At 31.8% G+C, this 17,319-nt stretch overlaps 1 protein-coding gene across 12 annotated transcripts in view; it reads left to right on the top strand.

Moving 5' to 3' along the window:
- PCDH15 (protocadherin related 15) overlaps window positions 1–17,319 on the top strand; it is a gene marked incomplete at both ends in the record, with an annotated part of 726,342 nt that overhangs the window by 603,147 nt on the left and 105,876 nt on the right. For all 12 annotated transcript variants that reach the window (XM_081268810.1, XM_081268808.1, XM_081268818.1 and 9 more), the window contains 2 exons: window positions 12,653–12,762; window positions 13,992–14,132. In XM_081268810.1, the coding sequence (XP_081124936.1) occupies window positions 12,653–12,762; window positions 13,992–14,132 (251 nt within the window). The remainder of the gene's footprint in view (window positions 1–12,652; window positions 12,763–13,991; window positions 14,133–17,319) is intronic.

Below are 17,319 nucleotides of genomic sequence, written 5' to 3'. Positions count from 1 at the left end.
TATTTTCATATTTTGCTATGGAAACAGTCCACTCTCAGGAAACAATTTCTGTTATCTATATCAAAACTTAGTGACTCAAGACAAAAACAATTTATGTATTTTGATACTCCTGTGAGTTGCAAGGTCTAATCTCAGCTGGGCACTCTCCTTAGGCTAGATCAACTAGAGGAATTGAGCTTTCCCCAACGTGTTTTTTTTTTTTTTTTTAATAATAAAAAAAGACTGTTCTCATATTCTTCACATGCAATCTCAGAGCACCTATACAACATGCAAAAGAAAGTTACAAGGTCTTATTTTCATGAGAGCAACAATGTCACTATCTTCTTGTTTTGTTGGACGAGTTCATGGCAGGGATTAGATACAAGGAAAGGAAAAACAAACTGCAGTTCTGAACGGGAGAAACAGCAAAGAAAACTTTGTATTTTTAATTCACATACCATGCCAATACCTTCTAACCTGAATAAATATATCAGGAAATTAAAATGTGTTGAATTTCTGTGGAAGTAAATGGTATACTAAGAATGATGACATAAAAATGATGGGACTTAAAAAAATCTATTCAAGTTTTGGTACATTATTTCTAATTTTATAACATCTGTATTCGCAATTAAAAATGAATTTCAGGGATGAGGAAGTCTTATATTGTTAACTTATTTCTTTATTTTAATTTCTCAGTACACCAAGTAGTTGGCAGAAAAAGAAAAAAAAATGAGTTATTAATCAGACATACTAAGAATAATGAATCTGTTTTTTAGTAAATGGACACTTGGAACCTAAAAATTTCAAAATTACAAATTAGCATATTTGTTGGGAAGATTTCTTGTTTGTTAAAGCGAATTCCTCAGGATTTTTGAATATGTTCTTTAAATTTAACAAATATGAACACAGTGTGGATGAAAGAACAAAGTGAGATGTTATAGATGTATTATTTAGTAGCAAAATTTCAAAACAAAAATCTGTGCACAGGTATGTATTAGAGCATATGCTTTATTTTAATTAAGCTTGAAGTTATTTTATTATTTTAATAATTTAAAGAAATGTTGAAAATTATTACTTTCATGGCATAATTGTTATTGGCTTAAAAAGCAAGTGATTATAAAAGGGAAGAAATTTGTTTATGGTTACCTTAATTATAATAAAATTTACATCTAAGCATCATATGTTAATTGTAACTTCATTAATAACAATATAGAAGAAAATTTAGTACCTCAACTTTCTCAAGTAGTGATGAATTTGTCTACTTTAAGGTACTGAGTACTGATTATATTATATATATTATATTATATAATATATACTGATTATATTATATATATTTTTTCCTAAATGGCATAATTGTAAACATTCACAATCTTCCTAGGCTATGAACAATTTAGGAAATAACATTTTTTTCTAATTTTTCAAAAATTCTCATGACTCTTAAATGACTATTGTTTTTTTTTTTTTAAAGAGAGAGAGAGAACTTTTTAACATTTAGTTTTTAGTTTTCGGTGGACACAACATCTTTATTTTATTTTTATGTGGTGCTGAGGATCAAACCCAACGCCCCACACATGCCAGGCGAGCACGCTACCACTTGAGCCACATCCCCAGCCCAACTATTGTGTTTTTTGAGGAACTACATTCAGTAGTTTATGCAGAATGAATAGAAATATCAGATGCTAAATCTAGATTTATTTTTATATTGTAATATTATTTGTATGATTACACTAATATACTTTAAGATCCCATAGTGATTGATGATTTTTATGTTTCTTATCTAGAAGCATAAACTTTATTAAATTAATAAATAAAAACATTAAGTGACTGGTTTGAAAATGTATTAACTGTCTTCAGAAAAGACCAACTATACAAATTCATCCATAAAAGAGAAAAGAGCTCCCACTATATAATTAAATTAACTAAAGTACAAAATTGTTTTCTCAGAGTTCACCGCTAGGTATATAGAGACCCACAACATAGCCTGTTTTAGTAGGTAGATCAGTCATTCAGTTATGAACATCCTTGCCCTACTCATTCCCTCAAAAGTTGTAGCCCCCTAATTCTATTTACAGCTAGATTTGTAGATCCTTAGGAACGTAACACATAATCTTTCTCATTAGGAGTCTGATATTAATGCACTTACTAAATTTTACCCCGAGAGTTTTTGTAACTGTTTTTTTGGCAAGGCTCTAACCTCCCTGGACCTAGGGTCCACTTCCTCTCTCAGGTCTTTGTATCTGCATTGTCTCATCCATCATAGGGACACAGCATGTGTTCAGTAAAGAATTTATGAATGAAAGTGTAAGCTTATGTGAGTAAAACTATTGGATTTTGGTGATTTATTTTTATTGTTTTTAACTTTCAATGCCCACTATAGTTATCAGAATCATCGCATGGTAGTTGTATATGAATGAAGCCAAAAATTATCTATGGATTTAAAACTATAAAAATAGAAAAGGAAAATATTATCTTTGTCTTGTATGTACAATTGATGTATTCTGAGATCTATAAAGGGAAAATCACAGTGCATAAGACATATTTTACAGTATTAGCTCATTAAAATCGTCACTTTATTTTTTGTATGTTCCTACTGTTTAGAAGAAAAAAGTACACATATAATTTTATCTTCAAGCTACTCTTCCAGAAGCAGAAATTATAAAATAATGATGTTAATAGCCATAATTTGTGTTCAGCATAAGGAAAAGTTTTATTTTTGTACATATAATGTCCTTTAGTACAATCAGCAAACTTCTGAAATAAGTATTGTCTCCACTTAACAGAAAAAGAAGTAAAATAAGAGAAGCCAAGCAATTAGGTCACAAAGCTAATCCATGGCAGAACTGCAATCTATGAGAATCAGAAGCAGCGCTATCTGGTTAGCTCTAGGTTTTGGAAGATCATCCATGGCTGTAAGCTTAAAGACTAAAGCAAGCCACTCAGAGAGTTGGAAGTTAGAGAGGACATAGGAAGGAGGAAAAGACAACAGAGAAAGGAAGCCCATTTTTCTTTACCAGTGTGATTTTCAAACCCCCTACTCTCTTTACCATCTAGCCACTTGGTGCAGATCATATTCCTGAGCCTGACCTAATGGGCCTCTGAAATCAGATCATTTTTAGCATTACATTTTGAAAATTTCAAGATATTTCTTCAGCACATTCTGACAGTTTGAGAGACATTGACTATGATGGATTCAAATAACTCAAGAAATGAGAATAGTAATAAGTAAAACATAGATACAGACCCCCACAGATAAGAGTTGTACTTTTAGAATGGTTTAAGAAATTAGATTTCTGATGTCATGTCTTTAAAAAGAGGATGCTTTATGGATCTGAATAAAAGTAAAACTCTTAATAGTGAACACACTTAGGGAAAAAATGTAAAAAACAGCATACAAACACTTGGTTTTTTATTAATTTTCTAATCTACAATTCATCCTAGAAATCCTGATAAATCTGGTCTCAGCCTCCCAATTTATCACTTTTTAAAACTTTTTTTTTTAGTTAGATATATTGAATTTAGATCACCCTGATGCAATTACTCCAAGGTTACAAATAATAAGAGTTCCAGTGGGTGTTTATTTTTTTCTCATTTTCATTAAATTCCCTCATAGTAGATATAAAAACAGTTTCTTAATTGGTACTGATTTGCAAATATATTGAATTTAAACATGTCAAAATAAATTAGATTTGTCTCTCTGTAGAAAGAAAGCAATAGAGCCAGATTGAATCCCAGTGAAATTTTATAGTATCTATTTACAAACACTTTTATATCTTAAACTGCATGGCATTTAAAATAATTAGGAGCTTTATGAAATGTGTATAAAATTTACTTTTATTTTTACTCCTTGAGCACAATAATAAAAGTAGGCTCTAAATTGTATAATAGTTGTTTTATCTATGTTTATACTGTAAATCTGGGTCTAACATTTGGACAATGTAAATTGTGTTACTTTAGTATAGTCATGAGATGACAGATATAGTTAAGTGTATTTAATTGAAAGAGATTTTTTTTAAATCTGTGTTTTCAAAATAATTTAAAATGTTAAACAAGGGTGAGCAATTTATGTCTTCAAAAGAAAATTGAAATATTTTTCTTATAAATTATAAAGCAGTTAATTTTTTCTGGTTCATGCATTTAGTGACAAAGATGTATTTTAAAACAAGAGGTTTTGATTAATTTTGGTCAATTTTCTTACTAAAATCTAGCTCTTTGTGATGTATACATACAACATAATATTATTCAGCAATACAGCAAATGAGATATCATGTCATAAAAACATGGAGAAAATTTATGTAAACATTGATAAGGAAAGAAGTTAGTCTGAAGAGACTGTGTGATTCCAACTGCATGGCATCCTGGAATATGCAAGAATATAGTGACAGTGAACAGACATTGCAAGAGGTTCAGAAAAAGAGAAGGAGTAGTCTGAAAAATAGTAGATTTTCCATATTGGCTACACCAATTTGCAGTTCCCACCAGCAATGTATGAGTGTGCCTTTCCCCCCACATCCTCACCAACATTTATTATTGTTTGTCTTCATAATAGCTGCCATTCTTACTGGAGTGAGATGATATCTTAGAGTAGTTTTGATTTGCATTTCTCTAATTGCAAGAGATGATGAACATTTTTTCATATATTTGTTAATTGATTGTATATCCGCTTCTAAGAATTGTCTGTTAATGTCCTTGGCCCATTTATTCATTGGGATATTTGTTTTTTTGGTGCTTAGCTTTTTGAGTTCTTTATATACCCTAGAGATTAGTACTCTGATGTGTGAGGGGTAAAAATTTGCTCCCAAGATGTAGGCTCTCTATTCACCTCACAGATTGTTTCTTTTGCTGAGAAGAAACTTTTTAGTTTGTGTCCATTCCATTTATTAATTATTTGTTTTAATTCTTGTGCTATAGGAGTCTTATTAAGGAAGTTGGGACCTAATCCCACTTGATGAAGATTAGGGCCTACTTTTTGTTCTATTAGATGCAGAGTCTCTGGTTTAATTCCTAGGTCCTTGATCCACTTTGAGTTGAGTTTAGTGCATGATGAGAGATAGGGGTTTAATTTCATTTTGTTGCATATGGATTTCCAGTTTTCTCAGCACCATTTGTTGAAGAGGCTATCTTTTCTCCAATGAATGTTTATGTCGCCTTTGTCTAATATAAAGTATTACAGACAATATGGAAAGCAGTATGGAGATTTCTTGGAAAACTGGGAATGGAACCACCATTTGACCCAGCTATCCCTGTCCTCAGTCTATACCCAAAAGACTTAAAAACAGCATACTCCAGGGACACAGCCACATCAATGTTTATAGCAGCACAATTCACAATAGCTAAACTATAGAACCAACCTAGATTCCCCTCAGTAGATGAATGGATATATGTGGTATATACACAATGGAATATTACTCAGCAATAAGAGAATAAAAAGCCATCCATTTGCAGGTAAGTGGATGGCTTTGGAAAAAATAATGCTAAGTGAAGTTAGCCAATCCCCAAAAAACAAATGCTGAATGTTTTCTCTTATATAAGGTGACTGACGCATAATGGCATAGGAAGTGGGAGCATGGGAGGAATAGAAGAACTCTAGATAGGGCAGACAGGTGACAGGGGAAAGAAGGGGGCTGGGGGTTATCAATGATGGTGGAATGTGATAGACATTATTATCCAAACTACATGTATAAAGACATTAATTGATGTGAACATACTTTATATACAGAGATATGAAAAATTGTGCTCTATATATGTAATAAGAATTGTAACCCATTCCACTATCATGTATTTAAAAAATAAAGTCAACACACAAAAAAAAAAAAAACAGAGAAAAAAATAGTAGATTTTTAGGTTAGTCTGTGGCAGGTTCACTAATAACTAATCCCAAGGGAGGATTTCCATTGCGTGGAGGACAGCAAAGAGCATCACTATGCCACCCTAGTTGTCCCTTGACTTCTCTCCATTGCCTCCTGGGCTGAATGACCCTGGTAAGACAGAACACATCCACGTGGAACAACTTATATGAAGCATTGTTTGTTAATAGCTATGCTAATAGGTAGGAGGAGGTGGTTCATTGCTGTTTTAATTTGCATGTCTTTGCCAAGTTCATGTTAGTATTTTTTTCTACAATTATTTATTGTATATTTGTCACATACCATTTATATTTTGTCTTAGAATATTTATTCAAGTCCTTTGTCCATTTTATACTTGGACTGTTAGTTGAGGGATATCTTCACACACTTTTCATTGGAGCATAATTCACAGTAGCCAAGAAATGAATCAACCTAAGTTCCCATTAATGGATGAATGGAGAAATCAAACTTGGCATGTACAGTGGAATGTTGTTCAGCCCTAAAATATACAGAAACCCTGCCATTTGCAACAAAGATAAACCTGGAATATGTTATGTTAGATGAAATAGTACAGACATGGAAAGAAATAAGGCATAATTTCATTTATACGTGGAACCTAAAAAATGTTGAACTCATAAGATCATAAAGGAATGGTTGTTATCAAGGACTGGATGTTTCCACCACGCGGCCTGTGCAGTGGTTTCATTAATGAGGTTCTAGGCATAAAGTTAGTTAGAAGAGATCGAAATAAAACACATAGACTCAGTTACCTTATTTATATTGCCAGGTCCGAGACGGCTCCCCTCTCTGGTTCCCTCCTTTAACAGCCCAGCAGGGCAGCAAGGATTACTCAGGGCTAGCAGGAGAGAGAGAGATTGAACACGCCTGGGAGTAGCCTTTTATTGGGGAACAAGAGATTCAGGGGAGAATTCCATCCAATGAAGGTTGAGGGGGGGCTGCACTCCAAGGTCAGGGTCAGTGATTGGGCCCCCGGGGTCAGTGGTCAGGCACACCCCCACACGGATGGGCTCTCTCATCAGGAAAGGGTCGGGAAAGCTTCGACACAGCCAAAGCGCCTCAGGCCCTTAACGGGAGTCACCCAATCACATGTCAGAAATGGCTTCTCACAGATGGTGAGGGAGGATTGAGTGATTTTAGTAAAGGGATACAAAATTTTACTTAGGAGAAGTAAGTTAAAGAGATCCTTTGTACAATATGGTGACTTATAGTTTATGATTAGGCATTGTATGCTTGAAAATTACTTAGAGTAGATTTTAAGTATTCTCACCAGAAGTAAATATGTGAAATTATCCCTATCTTAACTAATTTAATTTGGTCACTACACAATGTATATATTTCAAATACTGTACAACATAAATACCTATGCTTTTAATTGTCATTTAAAATATAAATGATAATAAGAAGGAAATAAAAAATAATTCAGTAGCTATCAAGGTTTTCTGGAAGGATCTATAAATAGTTAAATGCTAGGCATTATGAAACTATCATTATCTAATATTTTTCTCAATAACAAAAACAAAAATAATGCCTATTAATTTAAAAAAAATATATGGTGTAAGGGTCCTGTGGAGCATCGGAGGAAGAGACCACACAAGAGACTGACTTCATGCAATTGGCAAAGGGGATTTATTAATTCAGCATGCTGAGGTTCCAGGCTCACTCAGGAAGATAGAGCAGCCCAGAGCCCAGAGCAGAGGTCAAGCAGAGCTTAAGTACACTTTTTGGAGAGGGCGGGGGGCTTTGCATACATCAGAACAAATCATCATGAGGCGCGGGAAAATTGAGCAACAACTCTGAAACATGATTAGTACATTCATTGGCGGGAACAGACTGGGCAGGGGTGATTGGTCACTTCTAAGGGGGGTACACATTCAAACTAATTGGTCTTAGGGCCTAAAGGACTACGTGACATATACACAGAATCCCAGGTTATTAAACAACCAGTGGAAACAGTGGAAATATTTACTTGGCAGTTCGGGTATTGTCCTAACAGCTACAGGGATTACAGATTTTGGGGGTAGCAGAGGAATTTTAACAATACCTAGTCTTTTACTTTTTAACCCAGTCCCTGCAGCTAAGAAACTTTACAATGCTCGGTCTCTTACACTTTAACTCAGGCTTTGCGGCTTAGAATCAGCTTAGAAATTTTACCTTTACAATGGCTGTTTTACATAGAAATTTAGGGAGTCCGATACAATGCAAATAGAATTATGAACAAGATAACCAAATTTAAAATTAGTTTCTATCATAGTTTTTTATAATAAAAATATTATTTAAGCTTGTCTGTAAGAATTAATTAAGATGATTTTAGAATTTTTGTGAAAAACTGTCAAGTTGGTTTAAAATAGCCAATAAAATTCAGAGTTGCCATTAAGGAGTTAGAAATGTTTCTCTTTGAGATATTCCAGGGCACATGGCCACATGGCCATCACACCCAATTTAGAGCATGTCTTATGAAAGACCTTATAATGAAGGTCTTTCCTGAAGGCCTGAAACCATTGGTCTTTCTAGTATTGGATGTCCATATCTGTTAAAGACATACAGTTTACTTTGGTATACCATTTACTTGATATATTAAATCTTTGGTTGTATAGTTCTCTTATTTTTCACAATTAAAAATTATTTTTTATGATTTTTTATTTATTTTATTTTATTTTATTTTTGTGATGTTTTAATCTTATATAAATAAAAGACAAAACATTCCATAAACTAAATCTTATTCCAATTCAATGAGTACATATGAACCCTGTTTCGAGTGCTTCTTTAATTTTGTGTACTTTTTGTGAGTCTTACCAACAATAAATTTAGTTTTGAAAATTGGTATTCTTGAATTTCAGAGACACAGTAACTTTTCATTTTGAGTCAAGCATTAAAAAGTTAAATTAGAATTCATCTAATCCTCCCAGAGGGAGGGGAAAAAGAGGATCCCTCCCCAGAGGGAGGGGAAAAGAGAGGATATGGGGGCAGGAAAAGACAGTGGAATGAGATGGACATCACTTTAAGTACATATATGCAGAGATGAATGGTGTGACTCTACTTTGTGTACAACCAAAGATATGAAAAATTGTGTTCTATATGTGTAATATGAATTGTAATGCATTTTGCTGTCATATATAACGAATTAAAATTTAAAAAAACAGTTAAATTAGAAGAGGGCTACTGATACATCACATGCTATAAATGAATGTATTGCAGGGATATGAATTAATAGTGAAATATTTGTTTTTTTAAGTCTTCTGAGAAACTCCTTATTTGGCCATAATTATTTCTTCTGAAATTAAACAATAGATTTTGATCATACTCACTGGAAAGAAAAGAAAGAATGATAAATCACATTCTAGAACTGAAAACGTGTTAGTAGATACATTTATTTAAAAAAAAAAAAACCTACCAGCCTATAAAACAAATTTTGTTCCATGATGCTTTAAAAAGTAAATGTCCATTAATTGCCAAAATTTGATAGTTCATAAAATTCATATAAATACTTAAATATCCTTTGTCAGTTGGAAAGATCACACTGGGCTTCAATTATTGCATAGTGCTTATGCAGTGTCCCATTCCTTAGTTTCATTCTCCCTATTCATTTATATACCCAGCCCACATTATTTCATTTGGTTTTGATTCTACCTTCTCTGTTCATCTGACCTTATAGCCCTGATTTACACCAACTCCTTCATTTTACATTCAAATTATATGTGACTCCAAGTAGAGTATGTAATTTGCCCAATAATGTAAGTGATACTTTCCAGGGCATAAAACAATAATAAAATAGGTCTTCCTGGCAATAAATAGAAAAGAATTGAGATTTTGCAATCTAATGTTCATTATCAGAGAGGTTCATTTAATTCTAGCTAGGAGAAAATTGTGTTTTTATAGTATGTTTTTATTCTCATAAAAAGAAGTATGCTGCAACAATTAAGACAAAGGTTAATGAGAAGATATTTTGTCTAGAAGTAAATCTGTTTTAAACATTCACTAACAAATAGAAATTTAAATGCTCTTAGTGGTATGCATAGGATTTAAATGCCTTCTAAATTATGCCAGTTTCTTTACCCCATGATAATATTTGCATCCTCATTTTGAAGTTAGGATAAAAAAATGAACACAAAATATTATTTTTAATATTTGAAAATGAGATGGAAATTTTATGTTAAAGATAAAAGATTATTAGCAGTCATCTTATATATATATAAAAAATATTTGTATATATATTATTAAGACTAAAAAAGAGGTTAACTATAGAATGTATCAAACTTAGCTCATCTCACTAACAAAATAGGCAAGTAATATCTACTTCCTCAAGAAAGAAATTCAGTTTTTCAGAAATTTTCCAATCTATGACTATAACCCATCTGATTTCAAAAAGTTTTCTTACATCCAATTTCTTTTTTTATATAAAAAATTTAATATATATGACAGCATAATGTATTACAATTCTTATTACATATATAGAGCACAATTTTAATATCTATGGTTGTATGCATAGTATATTCACAACAATTCGTGTCTTCATACGTGTACTTTAGATAGTAATTATCATCACATTCCACCATCTTTAATAACCCCATGCCCCTCCCCCACTCCAACCCCTCTGCCTATCTAGAGTTCCTCTATTCCTCCCATGCTCCCATTCCCTAACCCACTATTAGTCAATGTTTATAGCAGCACAATTCACAATAGCTAAACTGTGGGACCAACCTAGATGCTCTTCAAAAGATAAATGGATAGAAAAAAATGTTGTATATATACACAATGGAATATACTCAGCAATAAAACAGAATAAAATCATAGCATTTGCAGTTAAATGGATGCAGTTAGAGAGATAATGCTAAGTGAAGTTAGCCAATCCCAAAAAACCAATGCCTAATGTTTTCTTTGACATAAGGAGGCTGATTCATAGTGGGATAGGGAGAAATGGGAGAAATAGAGGAACTCTACATAGGGCAGATGGGTTGGAAGGGAAGGGAGGGGCATGGGGTTATTAATGATGGTGGAATGTGATGATCATTATTTTCCAAAGTAGAGGTATAGAGACATGAATTGGTGTGAATATACTGTATACAACCAGAGATATGAAAAATTGTGCTTTATATGTGTAATAAGAATTGTAATGCATTCCACTGTCATATTAAAAAAGGATTGAGGCCAGAGGTTAATCTTACAGAAATCAGATTGGTTACAGTAACTGGAATAGAAAAAAGATGAAGAGATGTTGCTAGGACCTATACGTAATCCTTTTTTAAATCTATCAAAAATGGATGACATTAAATTATTGTGAATTATAGAGAATGATTGCTTGGTATAAATTTATGAAGATAGTTATGATAGCCTACTTATGATAACCAATTTATAAAATCATATTTTGAAAATGAAATAAGGTATTAATGAATATTTTTGAAGTCATATAGATACCAAATTACTAGAGAAATAATATGTCTACAGTTAAGCAAAATAAGTGAATTAAAAGGAAATGTGAATTTTGTTATGCTATCCATTCAAATACTTTGATATAGTTAAAAATTATAGTAGATCAGGATTAGGATAAGAAAAAAAATTATATGAAGCCCATATGCTTAAATATGAACACAAGAGCAACATTTTATTTCAAAAATTTGAGTTAGCAAATGCATGTAACTATTGGTTTCAGTCCAGAAGTTACTTTGGAAATTGAAAATAATTTTGTATGTAATATGGCAGATAATAGAATAATATTATGTTTTATATTAATTAAAATAATATATATTATAAGGCATTCTAACCAGGATCATTTGCATAATTTTGAACATCATTTTTAGATTTGAAGTTTTAATATGGTATTTTCTCTGAAGCACCAGATAGTGGTATTACTCAAATAAACTTGCACATGTATAATATTACACACACTCTATTATTAAAATCAAAACTCTTACCATTCCAAATAAATAGATACTCCTACACATCTCTTAGAATGGCCATAATCTTGAACACTGACAACAAATGTTGGTAAGAATAAGGAGCAACAGGAACTCTCATTAATGAAAAGAACAAAAATCTGTATATCTACTTGGTCAGTTCTTTAAAACTAAACAAAATCTTACCATATGATCCAGAAGTCATACTCCTCTGTGTTTACCCAAAGAGGTTGAAAATTTATGGCCATACAAACCCTGTAAACTGGGTTATAGCACCTTTATTCTCAATTGTCAAAACATGGAAGCAACAAAGGCTACTTCATATATGGAAATAAACTTCAGTGCTTCTAGTTCATATATTATTATTCAGCTGTAAAATAAATGAGGTAGCAAGCCATGAAAAGATGAAGAAGAAGGTTAGGTGCATATTATGAATCTGAATAGTGGCTGTATAGTATGATTTCAATTGTAAAGTCTCCATACTTTATGAGTCCATTTCTCTATAACGTTTCTGGAGAAGGCAAAACTGGACCTACAAAAAAGATAAGTGTTTGTTAGGGACTGAACAAATAGGTGAAGTGCCAAGAATATTTAGGGCACTAAAAATTCTTTGTATGATACTATAATGGTGAATATTGTTCATTAAACCCTTGTCCAAACCACAGAATATATAACACCAAAATTAAAACATAAAGTAAACTATTGATTTGAGGTGGATATGACATGTAATCCAGTTTCATCAACTGTCTCAAAAGTAGAACTGTAACATGGGATGAGGTTAATGGAGGAGGCTATGTACATATAGGAGCAGAAGGTATATTGGGGGAATCTTTTAAGTTCCCCTCAATTTTTCTGTGAACCTAAATTACTTTAAAAAATAATCTTAAAATAAATAAATTGCTACCTCTAAATTTACAGACCTCCTCCAGTAAGTGAACTTGCAGCCAGGGGAACCACAGTTGGTGTAATTTCTGCTGCAGCCATCAATCAAAGTATTGTGTACTCCATTGTTTCAGGAAATGAAGAAGGTGAGTTGATTTTTAGCTTGTGTTTTCACAATAAACCAATGAAATTGCCAGTGACTCACTATTACTAGACACTGTTGCCCCTACAGCCAGTGCTCAACATCTTAATTTCCTCATTGCATTTCTTTTTTTTTTTTGCTAATATGATGCCATTATGCCTCCCGCCTAGATAAAAAATGAGCTTCCTATTTATTTATTTTTTAATTTATTTATTGGACTTCCAGCATCTAACTAAAGCTGTAGTCCTTCAATTGGTTACAACACTTTTCCTCTCTACTTCCATCTGTTTTTTTCCTTGAAGATAGCAATATGATTCTATTTATTATCATCTATCCCTCGAAGTTACTGTTTTACATTTAATTCATTTGTTATTTCATTCAAAAAATATTTATTATACATCTATTATGGACTAATTTTTCTTTCAGCCTCTAGGGATAGAACAGTAAACAAAATAGATCCCTACACTCATAGGATTTAACAGTCCAATGAGAGGTGATGGATAATAAAAATTATCAAATGTATAAATATGTAATATTTTAGATGGTCATAAATGATACAGAGGAAAGGATATGGAGAATCCAAAAGGTGCAGCATTATAAACTGAAAAATGTTCTGTGTTTTTCACTTTAAAAAATATATTTATATATTTGCATATATACAAATTTATAAAATATAGAAATCAGATGAAAATATTTAAGATAATTAGAATCATAAGTAATTTAAAAATATAACCTACATATTAAATAACCCATTTGTTCTTTAAGAAGTTCTTAGCAGACCACTAATCCATAGAGTAAGATCCATTAAATTATTGAAAGAATAGTTATTAGGAAAACCAGAAAATATTTGGTGAAGCAAAATTAAATGGTTTTTTTTAAAAGACGTATCTAAAATGTTTTACTATTGTACAAGACCATCTGAACCTGTGGTGGTGAGTAGCATATTATACACCACTTTTCAAGCATAAACACCACAGAAGCATTGATATCCAGAAGTATCTGAAAACAACACACATAATTAATTATAATTTCAAGGTATCATTTGGGGAAATACTGATGTCTATTATTCCCAGGGCTGGAATATAGTTTCCAAAGCTGGTGCCTTATCACTTTCATACTTCACACTTTGTAATTGCTACAATTAAGTGTTTTTGAAACCATACTATCTTTTAAAGAGAATTATTCCCTTGCAAATGCGAAGGAAGTGACTAGTAACTGTATTTTAAATTCTAGATAAGTTTGGAATCAATAACATCACAGGTGTCATCTATGTGAATGCCCCCCTGGATTACGAAACAAGAACAAGTTATGTGCTTCGAGTCCAAGCCGATTCCCTGGAAGTGGTCCTCGCCAATCTCCGAGTTCCTTCAAAAAGTGAGTTATATTACTGAAGAGCTTGACAAGAATTTTATAGTGTTTCTGCTGATATTCTAGTTAAATATATATGTAAATAAATTTCTCAGTGGAGAACAAAGGAATATCATTAATACCTGGAAATGATTATCATTCATTTTAATAGCTAGTGTATGGCAATTCTGTGAGAGGTTTCATACTCTTGAAATGTCAAGGCAGTAAACTACTGTTGTCAAACTATGTATGTGATATTGTTAAAATACTATTATTATCAGTATATATTAAATAATAAACCTTTCTCTTAATTCATTGGAGAGACCCTGGATAAGCATATAAAACATAAACTATAATGGATGTGTATTTACTAGACATTGCCTGAACCATGTGGCTTCTTTTTTTTTTAATATTTTTTAGTTGTCAATGAACCTTTCTTCTATTTACTTATATGTGGTGCTAAGAATCGAACCCAGTGCCTCATACATACTAGGGAAGAGCTCCATGACTGAGCTGCAACCCCAGCCCAACCAGGTGGCTTCTTGTACTTACATATTTCCTTAAAGCAAAGGGAAAAACATTTTTAAATCGGTGACTAACAATAATCACAAATTACATGTAACATCATATTTAATCCACACCCATCTCTATAAAATGAAAAAATTATAACCCCATCTTGCAAACACATGAAAGTTTCAGTGGAACTTAAAAAAATGACAGTAAATGAAGAGTTGGAGTTTAAGACTGCTTTGTGAAGCTAAAATCTTTTCTCAACATTTCAGTGAAATATAGTTGACCCACACAGTAAACCAAGTGAAAGTCCATTTGTGAAAGGCACTGACACAAAATTTAAAAGATGTTGCAAATAATTGGATAAAGGTAATTCTTTTTATTTATTATAAACCTTATTTATTGAACAAGTGGAGGGAACTGTATAGTTGCTTGTGAAAGTACTATCTGATCATTTGAAAAAAAACCAGCTTATATACAATGTGTCTTTGAAATTAAAGGATTCAAACTGTTTTCAGTCAGAATGCATGCTGGCAGAATTAAATTCCTTCAAAATAACAGACCACATTTTTTAAGCTTTAAAATCATTAAACTGCAGTATTTTTTAAATATAAATACAGAGGATGCTTCAGCTTGTAAATTGAATTGTTTAAACAAGTTGACAAAATGTTAGGGTAGCTCTAAATTATATAACATTGCACATACAAATAAATGGAAAAGATTAGTTGAAAATTTTGTAATGTTTCTTTGAAATAGATGAAAAGCTTTAGAAAAAAAATTTTGTTGAATATTTAGGTTGTAGAATGTGGCATTTCTTGAGAAAAACCTGTGATTTTTAGGAATAGAAATATAGGAAGTTCTTATACTTAAATATAACAAAACTAGCTCCCATTACTGAAATTTAAATATAATTGTAAGGCTAATGAAAGTTTACCTAACGTACACATGTATATTTGTATGTGCCTCTGTATGCATAGAGGTGAGATCAATTAGCACATTCAGAATTATCCTTTCAGAAATGCATGAAGTCTATAAAGCTAAATGTTAGTTTGTTTAATGCCTGATGCTCTGAATTTTGTTAACATCTCATAACTGACTTTTGCCCCTAAAACTTGAAATACGAACTCATATTTTTCAAACATAGTTTCATTTACTAATAACTGTTAATGGCCTGCAATCAATCCCTAGCCCATTAGCTATGCAAATACTAAGACCATTATGTAAATTGAGGTTAATTAATTAGTTATCTGAAGGTTCTTCTTTGCTTCAGAATTAGCTACCCTGTGGTCTTTAGCTCTACCATATATCATATGAACAAAGGCAATAAAAGTAAGAAGTTTTATTCATTAAAAAAGTATTATAGTGTAAATTCTTTATCATAACAACATAATTTTCAAAGTAAATTTTACAACTGTACTCTAACTGAATTTAATATTTAAATAAAAATTAATAATTTAAATAGAAAAATTTAAAGCTCCTTTAATAAATTCAAGGCTAGGAATATTTAAAACATCTTAACCTTTCAGTATGAAATGTGTGTTTTCAGTGCAGGGGATCAAAGTATGAAACATTTCAAGCATATATATACATATTACAGAGACAATTATAATGAATCTTCATGTATCAATTACCTATCTCAAGGTGAACATGTGCTGAGAAATAGTTCTACATCCATTCCAAACTTCTCCCTACTGCATTATTCTGAAACTGCTCAGAGATACATTACACTCTAAATATTTTGATATATGTCTTTCAAAGATGAGAACTGTTAAAACTTAATTTTAATAATTTTATGATAACTTCATCAAAATTAGCAAAAAATTTCCAATGCCAACATGTATGTAGTCAGTATTCATATTAATAATTTATTTTCAACAAAATTCAAAAATGGTCTACTCATTATGACCTATCAATAGATCTCTTATGTCTCATTTAATCTGTAGGCTTCATCACTGCTACTGATTTTTTATTTTCCTTCAGGATACAGTTTTAAAATATTTTATTTGTATATTATAATTATACATAATGGTGGGACTTGTTATTACATATCATACATACACATGATATTATAATCTAATTTGACCAGTATCATTCTCTAGTATTTCCTTGCTTTCCCTCCCTGGCCTTCCCTTTTCCCCTTATTGCTCTACTAACCTCCATTTAATTTTGAGATTTCTCACCACCACCTCCTTTTTGCTTTTTTCTGTCTTCCACATGAAGGAAAATAATCAACCCTGAAGTTTCTGAGGTTGGGTCATTTTGGAGGTTTTAGGTTGATTGATTTTGCTAAACATAATTTTCTCAAGTTACATCTATTTTCTTACAAATGACATAATTTCATTCTGCTTTATGGCTGAAAAAACAATCTCCATTGTTTGTACAAATAAGCAATTTCTTTTTTCATTCATCTATTGATGAATACCTATACTTATTTTATAATTTGACTATTGTAAATTGTGCTGCTATAAACATAGGTATGCATATATTGTTCTGGTTGCAGAATTTCTGGTCTAATTTCCAGGTGTTTGATCCATTCTGAGTTGATGTTTTTGTAGGCAAGGATCTAGTCTTATCTTCTACATATGGGTAACCAGTTTTCCAAGCACTATTTGGAAAACAGACTGTCTTTTATCCAAAGTATGTTTTTGTTGCCTTTGTTAAAGAGAAGATCTGTAGGATAATTTGAAGTCAGGTATTGTGATGC

Source organism: Spermophilus citellus (genome assembly GCF_964194105.1).
Source record: "Spermophilus citellus genome assembly, chromosome: 15".
Classification (NCBI taxonomy): Eukaryota; Metazoa; Chordata; class Mammalia; order Rodentia; family Sciuridae; genus Spermophilus; species Spermophilus citellus.
This window is presented reverse-complemented; position numbering and strand designations above follow the sequence as displayed.